Source organism: Oncorhynchus nerka, linkage group LG19 (genome assembly GCF_034236695.1).
Source record: "Oncorhynchus nerka isolate Pitt River linkage group LG19, Oner_Uvic_2.0, whole genome shotgun sequence".
Taxonomy (NCBI): Eukaryota; Metazoa; Chordata; class Actinopteri; order Salmoniformes; family Salmonidae; genus Oncorhynchus; species Oncorhynchus nerka.
Genome location: NC_088414.1, coordinates 29,921,183 through 29,940,200, shown reverse-complemented (window position 1 = coordinate 29,940,200; position 19,018 = coordinate 29,921,183). Strand labels below are relative to the sequence as shown.

The window sequence follows — 19,018 nt, the reverse complement described above, 5'->3', positions numbered from 1 at the left end:
CCCACTCTCTCTCCCCCTACTCTCTCTTCCCTCACTCTGTCCCCCACTCTCTCTCCCCCCACTCTCTCTTCCCTCACTCTGTCCCCACTCTCTCTCCCCCCACTCTGTCCCCCACTCTCTCTCCCTCTCTGTCCCCCACACTCTGTCCCCCACTCTCTCTCCCCTCACTCTGTCCCCACTCTCTCTCCCCACTCCCCCACCCCCTCTCTCTCTCCCCCACTCTCTCTCCCCACTCTGTCCTCCCCCCCACTCTGTCCCCCACTCTCTCCCCCCACTCTGTCCCCCCCCACTCTCTCTCCCCCACTCTCCCCCACTCTCCCCCACTCTCTCTTCCCTCACTCTGTCCCCCCCCATTCTCTCCCCCACTCTGTCCCCCACTCTCTCTCCCCCACTCTCTCTCCCCCACTCTCTCTCCCCCACTCACTCTCTGTCCCCCACTTCTCTCCCCCCCTCACTCTGTCCCCCACTCTCTCTCCCCACTCTGTCCCCCACTCTCTCTCCCCCACTCTCTCTCTCCCCACTCTCTCTTCCCCTCACTCTGTCCCCCACTCTCTCCCCCACTCTGTCCCCCCACTCTCTCTCCCCTGCACTCTCTCTCCCCCCCCCACTCTCTCTCCCCTCACTCTGTCCCCCACTCTCTCTCCCCTCACTCTGTCCCCCCACTCTCTCTCCCCCACTCTGTCCCCCCCACTCTCTCTCCCCACTCTGTCCCCCACTCTCTCTCCCCCCACTCTCTCTTCCCCCCCACTCTCTCTCCCCCCACTCTGTCCCCCACTCTCCCCCCACACTCTGTCCCCCACTCTCTCTCCCCCCACTCTGTCCCCACTCTCTCTCCCCCCCACTCTGTCCCCCACTCTCTGTCCCCCACTCTCTCCCCCACTCTGTCCCCCCCCACTCTCTCTTCCCCACTCTCTCCCCCACTCTCTCTCTCCCCACTCTGTCCCCCACTCTTCCCCCCCTCACTCTGTCCCCCACTCTCTCTCCCCCACTCTGTCCCCCACTCTCTCTCCCCCACTCTGTCCCCCACTCTGTCCCCCACTCTCTCCCCCACTCTCTCTTCCCTGTCCCCCACTCCTCTGTCCCCCACTTTCTCTCCCTCACTCTCCCCCCACTCTCTCCCCCACTTCTCTCCCCCACTCTGTCCCCCACTCTGTCCCCCACTCTCCCCCCCCCACTCTCTCTCCCCCTCACTCTCCCCCACTCTCTCCCCCCTCTCTCTCCCCACTCTCTCCCCCCACTCTGTCTCCCCCACTCTGTCCCTCACTCTCCCCCCACTCTGTCCCCCACTCTCTCTCCCCACTCTCTCTCCCCTCACTCTGTCCCCCACTCTCTCTCCCCCACTCTGTCCCCTACTCTCTCTCCCCACACTCTCTCCCCCCACTCTCTCTCCCCTCACTCTGTCCCCCACTCTCTCTCCCCCACTCTCTCTCCCCTCACTCTGTCCCCCCACTCTCTCTCCCCCCCACTCTGTCCCCCACTCTCTCTCCCCCCCCACTCTCTCTCCCCCACTCTCTCTCCCCTCACTCTGTCCCCCCACTCTCTCCCCCACTCTCATTTTCTTTGCCACTCACCTGTAAGACATCAACGAGTGCACCATGCAGGGGGTGTGTCAGAACGGGGACTGCCTGAACACCCAGGGTAGTTTCCTGTGTGCCTGTAAGCCTGGCTTCACCCTGGACAGGACCCGATGTGTGGGTGAGACTCAGAACCTTTTCCAGACAGACCTGGGCCCAGATTCACAAAACACTTCTTATGCAAAACCTGAAGAAGCTTCCTAAGAAAAAAAAAAAGAAGTTCATCAGTGCAATTCCTCCAACATTTCTTAATAATTCATGATTTTCTGATGAACTTCTCAAATATGCACTTTAGCTTGTATCGGGAATTAAGGTAAGACCCAGATGCAGACTGTCAAAGTAACAATGTTTATTATATCAACAGGGCCGGCAACGACAGGTCAAGGCAGGCAGGGGTCGATAATACAGAGTATAGGGGCAAAGATACAGGACGGCAGGCAGTCTCAGGGTCAGAACAGGCAGAGTAGTCGGGCAGCTCAGAGATAGGACAGGTAAGGGTCAAAACCAGGGTGGCGAGTTAAGAGAGACTGGGACAGAGCTGAGAAAAACGCGTGGTGACTTGACAAAAAAGACGAACTGGCAACGGACAAACAGAGAACACAGGTATAAATACACAGGGGATAATGGGGAAGATGGGCGACACCTGGAGGGGAGAGGAGACAATCACAAGGACAGGTGAAACAGATCAGGATATGACAGCTAGCTATCTAGCTAGCAATGGCAATCACGTTAGCATATTTCGTACCGAGATTATTGTTCTAAAACGTGTTCTTGGGTTTAAACTGTTCCGATTAAGTTAAAAAACATGTTCGGTTGCCTTCATGGGGCGGCAGGGTAGCCTAGTGGTTAGAGCGTTGGACTAGCAACCGGAAGGTTGCGAGTTCAAACCCCCGAGCTGACAAGGTACAAATCTGTCGTTCTGCCCCTGAACAGGCAGTTAACCCACTGTTCCCAGGCCGTCATTGAAAATAAGAATTTGTTCTTAACTGACTTGCCTGGTTAAATAAAGGTACAATTTAAAAAAAGAATAATAAAATTAGCATATTCTCTCACTGCCCTGAGTTTAAGACAATGGTTTAGTTGTCTTGGGATTCATATTTTTTTCAAGAACAAATTCAGTAACTTTATTTTCAAGAATCTAACTTTTAAATTTTTTGCGTAATAATGCAAGAACATTTCCAAGAACCTTTAAGAGGAACAGCAACTTTGCTTAACTTTCTTCATAAGTCTATAGTTTAGGAAAAAACATTTTCTTAAGGTTTTGTGAATCTGTGCCCTGCCCAACACAGGACTCTGCATTCACTAAGCACAGACATGTCATTTTCAGTAGCAGCAGCACTATTCACTTTATTCTCCTGTCTCCTCTCCTCCCATCTGGGGCTGGTTTAGAGACTGTGAGGTGTTAAATTGTTTTTTTAATTTGTTGGCAATCGAGAGGCTGAAATGTGTTTCACATCCACAAAGCTGTCACCAAAGCAGACAGCTTTGATGTCCCAATATTTTGCTTGTTGTTTTTACAGATCCATTATTTCCATGATTTAAAATGCCACTCATCTGAAATGATAGAAATTGCATATGATTTTACTCGCAATAAATAGCACTACACCGATTTACGTCTTTTGTCAGCCTAAAGTCTTAGCTCAGACCTCTGTTGGGTTTTGCTCTGTTCTGATTGGTCCTGGCTGTCAGAATCTCCGTCTCCGGTGGAGCAGGCTCAGTGTTTCCTCATGGCAACGGATGCGGGTCGCTGTGAGCACGCCCTACCCACGCGCCTGTCCCAGGAGATGTGCTGCTGCACCGTGGGCAAGGCATGGGGCTCCAGCTGTGAGAGGTGTCCCCAAGACGGCACAGGTCAGTAGAATGCAAGAGGAGGAGAGCGGGGTACATTTTCCAATATTTGACAGGTGATATGCTGTATGATTAGTGCTCATCTGATCCCCTGTTTTTCCTTCTCTTGTCTTCTCTCCCTGGTCCCCCAGCCTCCTTCAGCAAGATCTGTCCAGCAGGGAAGGGCTACTTCCTCCACAGTGTCCGGGAGACGGTGGCGTTCCCTCCTCAGATCCACACCAGCCTGGAGCAGGAGCACAAGCAGGAGGGTGAGTACGTCACCGTGGCTTTCCCAAGGCGTAGATGAAGGCTTGGCACGATTACCTTTGTCTGCCTGCCAACAGATGTACTACATTCTGGAGTCTCTTAGTCACTTAGAAAGATGATATTGCTAAGCTTGTGAGAGCATTCTGTCAGGTTATTGGGGATGCCTTCATATTATTGTTATTTAATCGTTCCTAAAATTCATAATCAGTGAATTACAATTCGTAATTATTCTGCATTTTGACCTGTTTTTCTCTGTGGGTTCTCTTTTCAGAAGTCAAGCCCCCGGTAAGAATCTATTTTCCTTTAGACACCAGTCATCGTGTGAGAGACTGTGTGTGTGCAGCTCCTCTTACATTTGACATTTTTTGTCGTTTGGCAGACGTTCTTGTCCAGAGCACTTACAGTATTGAGTGCATACATTTTCGCAGGGGTGCAACTTTGGTTTTAGAAGTGGGGGGGGCATATTTTTTACTTTTATCCAGTTGGATAAACACTCCAAACAGCCTACCCGACCGCTCTGAGGCTTCCGCGTGGTCCTAAAGCACACCATTGCCTCGTTTTGTATCACATTCCAGTGATAAAACTGGAGGGAACAAAAATGCAATTTCAGAATGTCCACCGTGAAAGTTGTGCCCCTGCATTTTCATACTGGCCTGTGTCTCTATGTCCTGTCCTGTAGGAGGAGCCTCCAGAGATGACCACACCCATGCAGCTCTCCACCCATGCCCCCCGCGGCCCCGGTACGCCCTCTCATTCCTTTAGTCTTTATTTCACTTGAATTCATCCAGAAAGTCCTGTTGAGGTCAAGAGAGACCTTTTACTAGGAAAGCCTGATGATATTCAGGGAGTCATGGGGCATTGAGTGGGTCTGTGTGTTTCTCTGGTTGATCCTACAGAGATCATCACAAAGCCCACCCCTCCACCCATCATCAGGTTGAACCCAGACAGTGACCCCCTGGAGGTGGCACAGACGCAGGTCTCACGTGAGTTCCACTACACAGTCCAATCAAAACGACCATCTCCTGTTCACATTAAGAGCTGCAACGTTGTCGTCTCCATGATGGGATGCACAGTCCAGAGATCAACCGTCTTATGTAGATTGATGTGTGCCCCCCTCCCCACAGCAGAGACAGACGAGTGCAGGCTGAACAGGAACCTCTGTGGCCATGGGGAGTGTGTCAATGTGCACACTGGCTACAAGTGTGAGTGCTACGCTGGCTACCGGCTCCACCCTCAGAGGAACGCCTGTGTGGGTAAGTCAAGGGACTGACAGAGACATGTCCAAAAGAATTGGAGGTATTTACTGGGCAAAATATTTTGACCAGATCCATAAAACAAACCATATATCAGAATAGTTTCGTTGATCTTGCATGTCAATTCTCAAAAGGAGTTGTAACCTCCCAATTCCCTAAACCTCCAAGTTACCCCTCTCTACCAGATGATGATGAGTGTGATGCTGAGCCATGTGGCCATGGAAGAGGCATCTGCATCAACACAGAAGGCTCCTACCGCTGCCGTTGTCTCCATGGCTACAAGCTCTTGGTGTATCATGGGAAACTCAGATGTCTAGGTGAGTGGTGTGTGGGTTTATATGTTTTCTGTTCTCTGTTTCTCCCTGTCTTGTCCTTACGTTGTCACTTGTGATTTCTCATTAGTATGTTTTGGACTTATCTTTAGATGTGAATGAGTGCTCCAAGCCAAAAGTCTGTGGGCAGGGGGGTCAGTGTGTTAACCTGCCAGGGTCTTACAAGTGTGATTGTCACGAAGGCTTCAGGAGCAAGTCCCAACGCCAGCCAGCCTGTGAAGGTATACACTGCCTGCTGCTGTCCTCGTTTCTCTATTCATAGGGTGTTTGTCTCTACACTTGTGTGTGTTCTATGTGTACGTACACTGAGTGCATAAAACATTAAGAATGCTCATTCCATGACATAGACCGACCAGGTGAATCCAGGTGAAAGCTATGATCCCTTATTGATGTCAGTTGTTAAATCCACTTCAATCAGTGTAGATGAAGGGGAGGAGACATGTAAAATAAGGATATTTAAACCTTGGGTCAGCGTCCATGTGGAATGCTTTTTACACCTTGTAGTTTATGCCCCGACGAATTGAGGCTGTTTGTAAGTCGCTCTGGATAAGAGCGTCTGCTAAATGACTTAAATGTAAATGTAAATGTTCTGTGGCCATAAAGGCGGGGGGGGGTTCCTGATGTTTTCTACACTCAATGTATGTGTATGTGTGTCTGCATTGGTTTAATAATGCTCTTGTGTTTATGAATGGCTGTGTTTGTCCGGTGTATTCTCTTGTCTCAGATATAAATGAGTGTCTGGACCCCAGCAGCTGTCCCAGTGAGCAGTGTGAGAACACTCCAGGCTCCTATGAGTGTGTTCCCTGCTTCTCTGGTCACCAGGCCCAGGGTGGTGTCTGCTACGGTGAGACCTACGTCTTCATACACATGGATAAACACATACTAAAGAGAACACACACACACACCAATCAACTCCCTTCGTTACCTTTAACTGTCTATCTCGCTGTTGTTCTAAGGTTTCTAACTATCATTACGTTTGGTGATGTATTGCCACCTAGTGGCCATGTCACCGTAGTCGGCGTTACTGAATGGTGAATAGGATCGTCTTATGGAAAAACTATTGGAGGCCAGTCAAATCAGAAAGTAGAATACTGATTCTGAACATTTAATATGTTGATCTTCCCCAGTGTGTTTTGTCTGAACCATGACATGGAAGCTATTCACTATTCAGAGCTGTGTGATGTAGAGAATGGTCTTGATCAGTCATAGTCAGTAAATCAGCCAGAGGGAGTCTGACCCAGACACACAGCAGCAGGCAGGATTCCAACGGGCACCAAGCGAACCCAGTCAGTCAGGGCTGTGTAGAGCTGGTGTTCCTCTGACGGTGTTTCTATCAGCCAGAGGGAGTCTGACCCAGACACACAGCAGCAGGCAGGATTCCAACGGGCACCAAGCGAACCCAGTCAGTCAGGGCTGTGTAGAGCTGGTGTTCCTCTGACGGTGTTTCTATCAGCCAGAGGGAGTCTGACCCAGACACACAGCAGCAGGCAGGATTCCAACGGGCACCAAGCGAACCCAGTCAGTCAGGGCTGTGTAGAGCTGGTGTTCCTCCCATACTCCACCCCTACCTCCTGCAATCTGCAACCAATTGTTTATGTAAACACTAGATGACTGATAGGGATCGCTGTGCTGAAGCCACCATGCTCCCATCTTGATACCCCCACCATTGTAAAAAATATTTAGGAAGCTATATAAATGCATGCATTAATGTCTACATTAGTTTTTTGGTCACATGTATTATATTACAGACACCTTAATGCATACGTTTAAATTATATTATGTGAGCTAAACATACAAATACAAAATGAAAAAATAAATAAAGCATTTCCTACATTTTCACATCGGTTTTAGATGACTAATGTTACTGTCCCCACTACAACAACCAAAATACTTAAATACTACATGTCATTTTGTCCTTGAAACCTTTCATGTAAATACTGTAGAATTCCATGAATTCCTGTGGTGGACTACTCCTACTGGGGAGTGCCAATATGGATGACCGATGGCTTCAAAGTCTCTCACTGATCAACACATAGCATCAATAATCTAGGGTTTATATACAATAAGTATACCAAACATTAGAAACACCTTCCTAATATTGAGTCCACCCCCCCCTTTGCACTCAGAACAGCCTCAATTCCTCAGCGCACGGACTCAACAAGGTGTCAAAGTCATTTCACAGGGATGCTGGCCCATGTTGACTCCAATGATTCTCACAGTTGTGTCAAGTTGTCTGATGTCCTTTTGGTGGTGGACCTTTCTTGATACACACGGGAAACTGTTGAGCGTGAAAAACCCAGCAGCGTTGCAGTTCTTGACACAAAACCGATGCATCTGGCACCTACTACCATACCATGTTCAAAAGCACTTAAATATTTTGTCTTGCCCATCCACCCTCTGAATGGCACACATACACAATCCATGTCTCGATTGTCTCAAGGTTTAAAAACATTTTTTTTTGACCTGTCTCCTCCCCTTCAGCTATATTGATTTAAGTGGATTTAACAAGTCACATCAATGAGGGATGTGTTGTATACTCAGTGTAAATCACTGCCTGCAACCCCTCTACCTTTCCACTAGATGTTAATGAGTGCCAGAAGCGCGGGGTGTGTCCCAACGGGCGCTGTGAGAACCTGCCAGGAACCTACCGCTGCCTCTGTAATGAAGGCTTCCTCCCAGCTGCAGACAGCCAAGGCTGCAGAGGTCAGTGTACTCGTTAACATGGAGTAGAATATCTCTTAGTTCTACACACACACCATTATATGCCTGCAGACTTGCAGTGGTATAGTGTTTACCACTATTTCTTCATGATATTGAACAAAGAAAACCAATGGGTGTACAGGTTTTATTGACAGACTGCATGTGTCTCCTTCTCTCCCCTCCAGACATTGACGAGTGTGAGGATGAAAGACTGTGTGCCAACGGGCGCTGTGTCAACACAGAAGGCTCCTTCCAGTGCCAGTGCTACCCAGGATACCAGCGCACTCAGGAGGGCAGCCATTGTGAAGGCAGGAACTACTTCCTATGAATCACATCACTATAGCTTCATGGACATGTTAACAATGTTTTTACACGACTAGTGAAGTATGAGTAACATGTCCACTGTATAGAGCTGGTGATCAAACACACAGTTGCCCTTTGATTGTGGTCTTTTCCTCCCTCAGATATAAATGAATGTGAGCGTCCCTCTAACTGCCAGAGGGGGCGCTGTATCAACAGCATGGGCTCCTATCGCTGTGAATGTCAGAAGGGCTACATGCTTGTCGGAGGGAGGCGGTGCCAAGGTCAGTCAGTCTCCACCCTCTCTATGAGTTCAGGGAAATAAAATATGTACTGTCAACCAACTTGGCAGTGGAGCTCTGTAATTATTTGAAATGATCATAAGTCAAGCTTAAAGGACCAATGCAGTCGTTTTTATTTCCATATCAAATCATTTCCGGGTAACAATTAAGTACCTTACTGTGATTGTTTTAAATTCAAATGTTAAAAAATAAACCAAATTAGCTTCTTGAGAGCAATTTCTCAAGCAATCATTTTGAGAGTGGTTTAAGTGGGGAGGGGGACCCTGGCATTTAGCTGTTATTAGCAGAGGAGGTTTTGGACACCACTTTCTTATTGGTCTATTAACTAATTTACTGCATGGTGATGTCACCATGGAAGGCCAAAAGTCCCTCCCACCAAAACAGGCTGATATTTCATGCAATCTTTTCAAACAGCTCTTACACTAAAAGGGCATTATCATTATTTTCACAATTTCACAGTATTATTCAAACCTCCTATTGTGAAAATATTTATAAAACACAGAAAAATAATGTTTTTGACTGCACTGGGCCTTTAATGGAAGTCATGATGATAGTAACACATTCTCCTTCCCTCTCTCTCTCTCTCTCTCTCCCTTCCACCCACGCAGACATAGATGAGTGTGCGATAGACAGGGGTCTGTGCCAGCCTCATGGTGTGTGTGAGAACAGACAGGGCTCCTATGTGTGTGTGTGCAAAGACGGCTTCATTCTGTCTGAGGACAAGCACAGCTGTGAGGGTAAGATTACTGATATCCTCTCAGCCCTCTCTCTATATAGCTGTATTCTGCATGCATACACACACACACACACACACACACACACACACACCAATCTATTTCCTGTCTTCCCTCTCCATCCAGAGATTGAGGTGGACATGGAGGATAAGAAGGAGTGTTACCTGAACCTGGATGACACAGTGTTCTGTGACAGTGTCCTGGCCACCAACGTCACCAAGCAGGAATGCTGTTGCTCCATCGGCGTGGGCTGGGGGGACCACTGTGAGATCTACCCCTGCCCCGTCTACCACTCATGTACGTACCTCAGGCCCAACAACATCAAATCAAATCAAATTGTATTGGTCACATACACATGTTTAGCAGATGTTATTGCCGGTGTAGCGAAATGCTTGTGTTTCTAGCTACAAGAGTGCAGTAATATCTAACAAGTAATATCTAACAATTTCACAACAATACACACAATACACACAAATCTAAAGTAGAGGAATAGAATTAAGAATATATAAATAAAGAATATATAAATGCATGAATATAAATAAATATATACATACACACACACAATAGTCTACCAAGCCTCTGAGCCATCAGGTGGGTTGGGTATCTGTTCAGTTAATTGCACTGTTCAATGTCACTCTAAAGTACTAAAGTAAGCTGGTTGTTTTTCCTCCAACCAGCTGAGTTCCATTCCCTGTGTCCGATGGGCCGAGGTTTCTACCAGGAGGAGGGACTAACTGAGTACGGCCTGTCTGTCCATATTGGTGAGTAGCTACACAACCTCAGCCCCAACCACGGTAGTAGGTTTTCTGTTGTCAGATTTACAGCATTCATTTACATGGCAGGATTTGTTTTCAGGAGTTTGTCTGTGTTGAGATCGTTGCTCCTGTTTCTCTGTGTACAGATATCGATGAGTGTGTGCTCTTCTCCAATGAGATCTGTAAGGAGGGCCGCTGTATGAACACACAGCCTGGCTATGAATGTTACTGCCAACAGGGCTTCTATTACGACAGCAACCTACTGGAGTGCATTGGTAACCACTGAGCCCCACCTCACTCAGGCCTGCACCAAAACACACCAATGTATTATTACACATTATAAACTGGGTGGTTCGAGCCGTGAATGTTGATTGGCTGACAGCCGTGGTATATGAAACCGTATACCACGGGTATGACAAAACATGTATTTTTACTGCTCTAATTACATTGGTTACCAGTTTATAATAGCAATAAGGGATTTCAGGTGTTTGTGTTATATAGCCAATATACCACAGCTAAGAGCTGTATCCAGGCACGCCGCATTGCGTTGTGCCTTAGCTGCGGTATATTCGCCGTATACCACACCCCCTCGGACCTTATTGCTTAATTAATACACATCAGATGATCCCATTTAGTCACAGATCCTGTATGTTAATGTCTCTTCAGATGATCCCATTTAGTCACAGATCCTGTATGTTAATGTCTCCTCAGATGAACCCATTTAGTCACAGATCCTGTATGTTAATGTCTCTTCAGATGATCCCATTTAGTCACAGATCCTGTATGTTAATGTCTTCTCAGATGAACCCATTTAGTCACAGATCCTGTATGTTAATGTCTCTTCAGATGATCCCATTTAGTCACAGATCCTGTATGTTAATGTCTCCTCAGATGAACCCATTTAGTCACAGATCCTGTATGTTAATGTCTCCTCAGATGTGAATGAGTGCCACGATGAGTCTCTGTGTACCAACGGTCAGTGTAAGAACACCAGAGGCTCCTTCTACTGCACCTGTAACTCTCCCTGGACCCCAGATGCTTCCAATAAGAAGTGTGTCATTCCCACTGTGGCAGGTGAGGTCTGGCTAGAGGCCCTCTACTGTACATGCTGTATCCACACACACAGGGAGGTACAGGCCAGGCCAGGCCAGAGAGGAGGACGTGTGTTAAGTCAGCAGTGGTTTTTTGTTGCTGCAGGTGTGGATGAGTGCCAGGATCCATTGAACTGTAAGAGTGGCCACTGTGTGGACACCCCTGGGTCCTACTACTGCATCTGCTCTCCCCCCTGGATCCTGGCCACGGACCGCAACAGCTGTGTGACCTTAGAGGAGCAGGCTGGTGAGTGGAGGAGAGGAGTCTAAGAGGGGAGGAGGTGGTGTGAGGTGGCTGGGTAGTGTAGTTCACAGTGGGTTGGTTCTCAATGGTGAATCTCTGTGTATGGGCGAGGAAGGATGAATGAGAGAATGTTTTTTAATGTTAGTTCCGGTCTAACACTACTAATCAGCCAGGCCTGCCCCTCCAGCCTCACACGCTACATTCACATACCTCATATCTGTTACATAGAAAAGTGGTTCACCAACTGGACACCTGGGGTTCGCGGAGGTACTGCAGGGCTTCCATGGCCAGATTTTTTTTTGTATAAATATTAAAAATTCAACTGATTTGTCCAAGGGATCTGTGGAAGAAGTTTGGAAAGTGCAATGCAAACTAATATTTTGTATCTATCATATACCCTCGGATGCACAACAGGGCCTGGGAAGCTCACAGGGATCCACAGTACTCACAAAAATCTAGTTTTTAAATACTTCTTGTATTCCCTAAAAATGTTGTTTTGAACATAAATGCACTGTCATTTAAGCTTTAAAACTGCAAAATTGTCTGTCTGCCCCATGTGGAAATGTGAAGAGTTGCAGGAAATGAGCTTTTAAACTGCAACATTTTCTCTCTGCCTATGGCAAAATGTGTAAAATTGCAGAAAATTAGCTTTAAAATGTTGTCTCTGATGCAAAGTGGGGCCTTTAAAATGTTGTCGCCGATGCAAAGTGGGGCCTTTAAAATGTTGTCTCTGATGCAAAGAGTGGGACCTTTAAAATGTTGTCTCCGATGCAAAGAGTGGGGCCTTTAAAATGTTGTCTCCGATGCAAAGTGGGACCTTTAAAATGTTGTCTCCGATGCAAAGAGTGGGGCCTTTAAAATGTTGTCTCCGATGCAAAGAGTGGGACCTTTAAAATGTTGTCTCCGATGCAAAGAGTGGGGCCTTCAAAATGTTATTTCCCAGGGCCTGAGACTTGGTTAGTCTGGCCATGCACTGCAGCTGTCACAGTAAACTCCTTGTATGCTATTTTTATCGCACGCCAAAGTCAGAGTTGTGTTCTGCTTTTGTGGGGGGGTCCCTGATGAATTTTATATCACAAAATGGGTCCCTGGATCCAAAAGGTTTGTCAACTCCTGACATACTGTAGATAGATAAGAGATAAATTCAAACACAACCCTGGTCCTATACTATGGCCACTGCTGGGCCGTGTTAATTGTGAAGATCCTCAACCCATCGATAGACACCCAAACACTCTGGTGCATGCTCTCAGGAAGTAGTGTAACATAGTGATCTGCCAGCAGGCCTGTTCAACGTGACATCACATCATAAGAGCTGGCCCCAGGCTGGTGTCTGTCCCTCCATCCGTAGGTTGTGTAACACATGTCTGTGGTGTCTGTGGTGCCCCTTGCAGATATCAATGAGTGCCAGGACCCCTCGTACTGTAAGAATGGGAGGTGTGTGAACACGCCCGGCTCCTTTCACTGTATATGTACCCAGCCCCTCACCTTCAGCGCAGCGCTCAAACAGTGCGTCTATGACGGTGGGTATAACCAATCGGCACTCAACTCACCTGAGCCTAACCAATCAGTGCTCAGCTCACCTGAGTTTTGGCTTACCTGTACACCTGCCACTCCTGCTACTCTTTTTAACTCCTCCCCCTTTGAGCCCCCGTTCCCCAATACTGACTCCATGCACAGGCTCAGCACTCCCCCTCTTGCTTGTTTCTATAGAAACACACTCTCAGTTTAGTGAGGGAGATCATGAGACTTGAGATGGTCAATGTGATCTCAGTTCTATAGGTCCAGTGTGATCCTGTTGCACATTTCTCAGTTTCCGTTTATGTGGTTGCCCCACTAAGCTTTGCATAGTCACAGGAAAACACTTCATTACTTCATCCTTCATTGTGTGCATGTGCTTGTGCGTCTGAGACGCAGTGAGAGAGTATAAGTAAAATGGGAGAGTATAAGTAAAATGGGAGAGTATAAGTAAAATGGGAGAGTATAAGTAAAAGTGATATTGCTTGTGGAATTTTCTGCACCTTTCTCCAAAGCATTGTTTTTCCTTTTAACCAAACTGTTGACTGTTGCGATACATGTGATGCTGTAACACTTGGATATGATGTTGTGACATTACTCTTCCGATTGTGTTACTTTCTTTGCATATTCTTGTTGTAAAGTCTCACAAGTTTGTATTGACAATCCAGCTTTTACTTTGTTGTGTCTGTGTGGTTTTTATGGGGCCATCCTTGTGTGTGATGTGTGACTGTAAATGAATGTCCAGAAGAGGGGTCTGGTATAGCACTGACCCCTACCACCTCAAGCTAGGCCTCATCACTTATTCATATCTATCTGCCGGCTATTAACATGCTGAGTAATGACTTGGTTAATCATAGAGGTCATTATAATTGGCAGGATCTGGCCTGCTCTATAATGTAGAAGCAAAGATTGGCGTTTTGATTTGATGGAATAATCCTTAATATTTCTCTCTCTCTCTTTCTCTCTTGCTCTCTCGCTCTCTTTCTCTCTATCTGTCTCTTTCTTTCTCTCCCTTTCCCCCCTCTCTCCCTATCTTAGACCGCACGGCGGCCCATAAGGACGTGTGTTTCCTGCAGGTGGATGAGGATCTGATCTGCAGCCACCCCAGAAACGGCCTGGTGTTCACCTACTCGGAGTGCTGCTGTCACTATGGCCGTGGCTGGGGCCCTGAGTGTAGGACCTGCCCCCAAAGAAACTCGGGTGGGCACCAGCACTCAGTCATTATTTTACTGGTTTTTAGTGTCTAGTCTGCTGGTCATTACAGTTTTAGCCCGTATCAACATAAATAGTCTAATACTAATAACTTAATTAAGTTCATCTTAATTCTTCCTCTCGTTCAGTGATCTTTAACCGGCTGTGTGACATGCACTTGGAGACAGAGTCTGATGGTGAGGGAGATTTCCTGGCAGCTTTCGCCAACTACAACCCAGGTACTGGTAATGCCTGTAATATATTTTATTTTATTATTCTCTGAATAAAATCACCCCAGAGCACAAAGTCTACCACTTGAATAACATTTTCTCTCCCTCTCTCCTGTATCTCTCTTTCTCTCTCTCTTTCTCTCTCTATTTCTCTTTCTCTCTCTCTCTCTCTCTCTCTCTCTCTCTCTCTCTCTTTCTCTCTTTCTTTCTCTCTTTCTTTCTATCTCTCTATCTTTCTTTCTCTCTCGCGCGCGCTCTCTTTCTGTTTTGGCTCAGAAGGTGACAGTTCAGAAGAGGACTCAGATGAGTGTAGTTGTGCCAATGGCCGTTGTGTGCGTTCCTACTTGAGCACTATGTGTGATTGTAACACAGGATTTAGACTGGACCACTCCCACACCCGCTGCACAGGTATGTTAACAACCCACATATTCTTCCTGTCTTGTCAATTGGATGCTTATGAATTCTGTGAACAGAAGTGTCTCTGTATAATTTGTAGCTGTTGTCCTTTGTTCAAGTGTTTTGACCGACAATGCCTGAAATCTCATTTAGAATTTAAAGGAACATCTGGTTGTTGATTTCATATGTAAATAGATGTACAGGCAGAGATGGCGAGCTCTCTGTTTTGTTTCAAACCTTCTCCCTCTCTCTCTCGCTCCCTCCCTCTCTCTCTCTCTCTCTTTTCAGATATTGATGAGTGTGCTGAACCAGGGGTCCGAGTTAATCCATGCAAGAATGCCCGCTGTGTCAACAGCATAGGCTCGTTCAAGTGCTACTGCAAAAATGGCTTTGTCCCTGCACGAAGGCCCAACATGTGTGTACCAGGCACCAAGGCCCAACATATCCGTTCCAGGGCTCTATAACAGCTTTATCTCTGTCAAACACACACAAATACGCACATGTAACCCCTCTGTCTTATAAGTTCAGTATTCAGTGTGTACCTGTCTCTCCTTGAAGTGTCCCTCGAAAACGTTGTGGTGTCTTCAATAGGCTCATTTGAAATGTTTGAAATGGACAAAATGTGTTGCTGTTGTTGTCGGCTTCTCCTTCACTGAAATGAGATGCACCACAGGCTTCCAGCTTGGCTCTGAACAACTATTTGTCCCTCATCCCTAGATCAGTTAATGATTTGGGGAAAAAATACAGACGAAGGGAACATATTCGTACATTTTTTATGTATTTTTGTAATTATTCTTCTTTTTTTAATGTTTGTTTCCATTGACTGTTAAACTTGTGTTTTGTTTAGTTGTTGAGTTTTGTCCTTGTTGCATTGATCTTATACATCCATGAATCTTAAGCTCTAATGCAGTTTGATGAGGAGGTTTCTCGCTTCCTGTATGTCTGAATGCCTGTATGAGTAGCAGACCATTATCGTTCATTTTTTTATCGTCCTCTGTCTCTGCCCTGCTCCATTGTCCAGTTTTGTACAGTATGTAAAGTGGAGATGACTTTGTTGACTGTTAGCTCAGTACCTATCATGCTCCTGTAATCATCTGTTTTGTGGGATGTTTTGGAAAGAGATTATACTTAATTGTAAAAGCCATTAAACACCTTTTACATTTTTGACATGTGCACATTGAATACAATTGAAGCTGACCAAAGGTAAAGGGGAAAGAGGTCGTATTCAGACCTAACTCGTGGATTCAGAGGGAATCCTCAGGAGTACGGTGGTAAATCGAACCCAACGTAAATGGAATGGCATGTTTAGTGACTTCATGTCATTGTAAGGAACGAAAGAGGCTTTTGAGAGGAAAAATAAATGAACGGCAGAAGTCAACCACCCAAATATGTGTTTGTGTGTGTATTTTTTATAAAGCAGGTTTGTTCTTTCTTTGGGATTAGAGGTCTTTCCCATCCATATCGTGTTCTGTCCACGAGGAGAAAATCAACAGAGACTAACACAATATAGAACAGGTTGCTTCATAAATGAATAACATATTAAATGTACGCTTAGTGAGACGATTAAGATAAGAGCTTCTGGCAAGCAAAGAAATTATAATCAAAATATAAATATAATCCATTTTAAATATTCATTGTCATTGATTGGTGTGAAATTCTCCCTCTATTAAGACCTCTGGCTGTGAAACTCTGATACAGAGTATACCATCAAACAGGGAATATCTGACAGAGATGTATTCAACTAGTGAAGAAAGCAGTGGTGTAAAATACTTAGGTAAAAATACTTTAAAGTACTACTTATTAAGTCGTTTTTTGGGGTTATCTGTACTTTACTATTTAAATTTTTCACAACTTTTACTTCACTACATTCCTAAAGAATATAATGAACATTTTACTCCATACACTTTCCCTGAGACCCAAAAGTACTGGTTACATTTTTGAATGCTTAGCAGAACAGTAAAATGGTCCAATTCACGCACTTCCCAGGAAGACCCCCACTACCTCTGATCTGGCAGACTCACTAAATACACATGCTTCATTTTTAAATTATGTCTGAGTGTTGGCTATCCGTAAAAATACAATAAAAACATTTAAATATAAAAATAGGTGCTGTCTGGTTTGCTTAATATTAAGGAATTTTAAATTATTTATACTTGTACTTTTGATACTTAAGTATATTTTAGAAATTAGATTTACTTTTGAAACCAAATACTTTTATTGGGTGACTTTCACTTTTACTTGAGTCATTTTCTAATCAGGTATCTTTACTTTTACTCAAGTAAGACAGTTGGGTACTTTTTCACCACTGGAAGAAATGAGTTTGTTTTCTGCCTCTGTCAGAAAGATGCCTTCAACGTGACTGGCTGAGGGTAAACTCTACTGTGATCCACATATAAACTGTGTGAAGAAATACACACTTCAGAATGTGCCAGTCAGAGTTCAGGGTCTCTGCTCTCACTGTCTGTAATTTGTATGTATTTATGTATGTACAGTTGAAGTCGGAAGTTTACATACACCTTAGCCAAATACATTTCAACTCAGTTATTCACAATTCCTGACATTTTAATCCGAGTAAAAAATCCCTGTTTTAGGTCAGTTAGGATCACCACTTTATTTTAAGAATGTGAAATGTCAGACTAATAGTGGAGAGAATGATTTATTTCAGCTTTTATTTCTTTCATCACATTCCCAGTGGGTCAGAAGTTTACATACACTCAATTAGTATTTGGTAGCATTGCCTTTAAATTGTTTAACTTGGGTCAAACGTTTAGGATAGCCTTCCACAAGCTTCCCACAATAAGTTGGGTGAATTTTGGCCCATTCCTCCTGACGGAGCTGATGTAACTGAGTCAGGTTTGTAGGCCTCCTTGCTCGCTCACACTTTTTCAGTTCTGCCCACACATTTTCTATAGGATTGAGGTCAGGGCTTTTTGATGGCCACTCCAATACCTTGACTTTGTTGTCCTTAAGCCATTTTGCCACAACTTTGGAAGTATGCTTGGGGTCATTGTCCATTTGGTAGACCCATTTGCAACCAAGCTTTAACTTCCTGACTTGATTTCTTGAGATGCTGCTTCAATATATCCACATAATTTTCCAACCTCATGATACCATCTATTTTGTGAAGTGCACCAGTCCCTCCTGCAACAAAGCACCCTCACAACATGATGCTGCCACCCCCGTGCTTCATGGTGGGGATGGTGTTCTTCGGCTTGCAAGCCTCCCCCTTTTTCCTCCAAACATAACAATGGTCAAACAGTTCTATTTTCATTTCATCAGACCAGAGGACATTTCTCCAAAAAGTACGATCTTTGTCCTCATGTGCAGTTGCAAACCGTAGTCTGGCTTTTTTATGGCGGTTTTGGAGCAGTGGCTTCTTCCTTGCTGAGCTGCCTTTCAGGTTATATCGATATAGGACTTGTTTTACTGTGGATATAGATACTTTGTACCTGTTTCCTCCAGCATCTTCACACGGGCCTTTGCTGTTGTTCTGGGATTGATTTGCACTTTTCGCACCAAAGTGCGTTCATCTCTGGGAGACAGAACGCGTCTCCTTCCTGAGCGGTATGACGGCTGCATGGTCCCATGGTGTTTATACTTGCGTACTATTGTTTGTACAGATCAACGTGGTACCTTCAGGCATTTGTTAATTGCTCTCAAGGATGAACCAGACTTGTGGAGGTCTACAATATTTTTTCAGAGGTCTTGGCTGATTTCTTTTGATTTTCCCATGATGTCAAGCAAAGAGGCAATGAGTTTGAAGGTAGGCCTTGGAATACATCCACAGGTACACCTCCAGTTGACTCAAATTATGTAAATTACCCTGTCAGAAGCTTCTAAAGCCATGACATCATTTTCTGGAATATTCCAAGCTGTTTAAAGGCACAGTCAACTTAGTATATGTAAACTTCTGACCCACTGGAATTGTGATACAGTGAATTATAAGTGAAATCATTTGTCTGTAAACAATTGTTGCACAAAGTAGATGTACTAACCGACTTGACAAAACTATAGTTTGTTAACTAGAAATTTGTGGAGTGGTTCAAAAACGAGTTTTAATGACCCCAACCTATGTGTATGTTAACTTCCGACTTCAACTGTATGCCCATGGTCAACATCATCCATGTTTATGAGAATTTTAATGTACTTATGAAGTAAAATCTTATTATACCGGAGTAATTTACGCCAAACTTCATCATTTAGAATAGAATGATATAGAGTCAAATTCAGCACACTTTCTCTCAAGATTCAAATGTATTTTACTCTAAATGAAATTAAACAATGTACAGTATTTCAGTCTATTTACA

General features: G+C 45.1%; 1 protein-coding gene across 4 annotated transcripts in view; it reads left to right on the top strand.

Moving 5' to 3' along the window:
* The window catches only part of LOC115101360 (latent-transforming growth factor beta-binding protein 3-like), a 55,760-nt gene extending 39,662 nt beyond the window's left edge, over positions 1 to 16,098 (top strand). Inside the window, exons 6-29 of one of the 4 annotated variants that reach the window (XM_065004858.1) lie at positions 1,579 to 1,695; positions 3,264 to 3,425; positions 3,554 to 3,670; positions 3,940 to 3,953; positions 4,348 to 4,408; positions 4,565 to 4,651; positions 4,796 to 4,921; positions 5,107 to 5,238; positions 5,346 to 5,474; positions 5,978 to 6,097; positions 7,834 to 7,956; positions 8,139 to 8,261; positions 8,418 to 8,537; positions 9,164 to 9,292; positions 9,416 to 9,586; positions 9,967 to 10,050; positions 10,191 to 10,319; positions 10,981 to 11,118; positions 11,242 to 11,382; positions 12,771 to 12,899; positions 13,933 to 14,094; positions 14,235 to 14,324; positions 14,592 to 14,723; positions 15,000 to 16,098. In XM_065004858.1, the coding sequence (XP_064860930.1) occupies positions 1,579 to 1,695; positions 3,264 to 3,425; positions 3,554 to 3,670; positions 3,940 to 3,953; positions 4,348 to 4,408; positions 4,565 to 4,651; positions 4,796 to 4,921; positions 5,107 to 5,238; positions 5,346 to 5,474; positions 5,978 to 6,097; positions 7,834 to 7,956; positions 8,139 to 8,261; positions 8,418 to 8,537; positions 9,164 to 9,292; positions 9,416 to 9,586; positions 9,967 to 10,050; positions 10,191 to 10,319; positions 10,981 to 11,118; positions 11,242 to 11,382; positions 12,771 to 12,899; positions 13,933 to 14,094; positions 14,235 to 14,324; positions 14,592 to 14,723; positions 15,000 to 15,175 (2,912 nt within the window). In that variant the 3' untranslated portion in view covers positions 15,176 to 16,098. Of the gene's footprint in view, positions 1 to 1,578; positions 1,696 to 3,263; positions 3,426 to 3,553; positions 3,671 to 3,939; positions 3,954 to 4,347; positions 4,409 to 4,564; positions 4,652 to 4,792; positions 4,922 to 5,106; positions 5,239 to 5,345; positions 5,475 to 5,977; positions 6,098 to 7,833; positions 7,957 to 8,138; positions 8,262 to 8,417; positions 8,538 to 9,163; positions 9,293 to 9,415; positions 9,587 to 9,966; positions 10,051 to 10,190; positions 10,320 to 10,980; positions 11,119 to 11,241; positions 11,383 to 12,770; positions 12,900 to 13,932; positions 14,095 to 14,234; positions 14,325 to 14,591; positions 14,724 to 14,999 lie in introns of all 4 variants that reach the window. The other 3 variants (XM_065004859.1, XM_065004857.1, XM_065004860.1) reach the window with 3 other exon arrangements.
* The last annotated feature ends 2,920 nt before the right edge of the window (positions 16,099 to 19,018 follow it).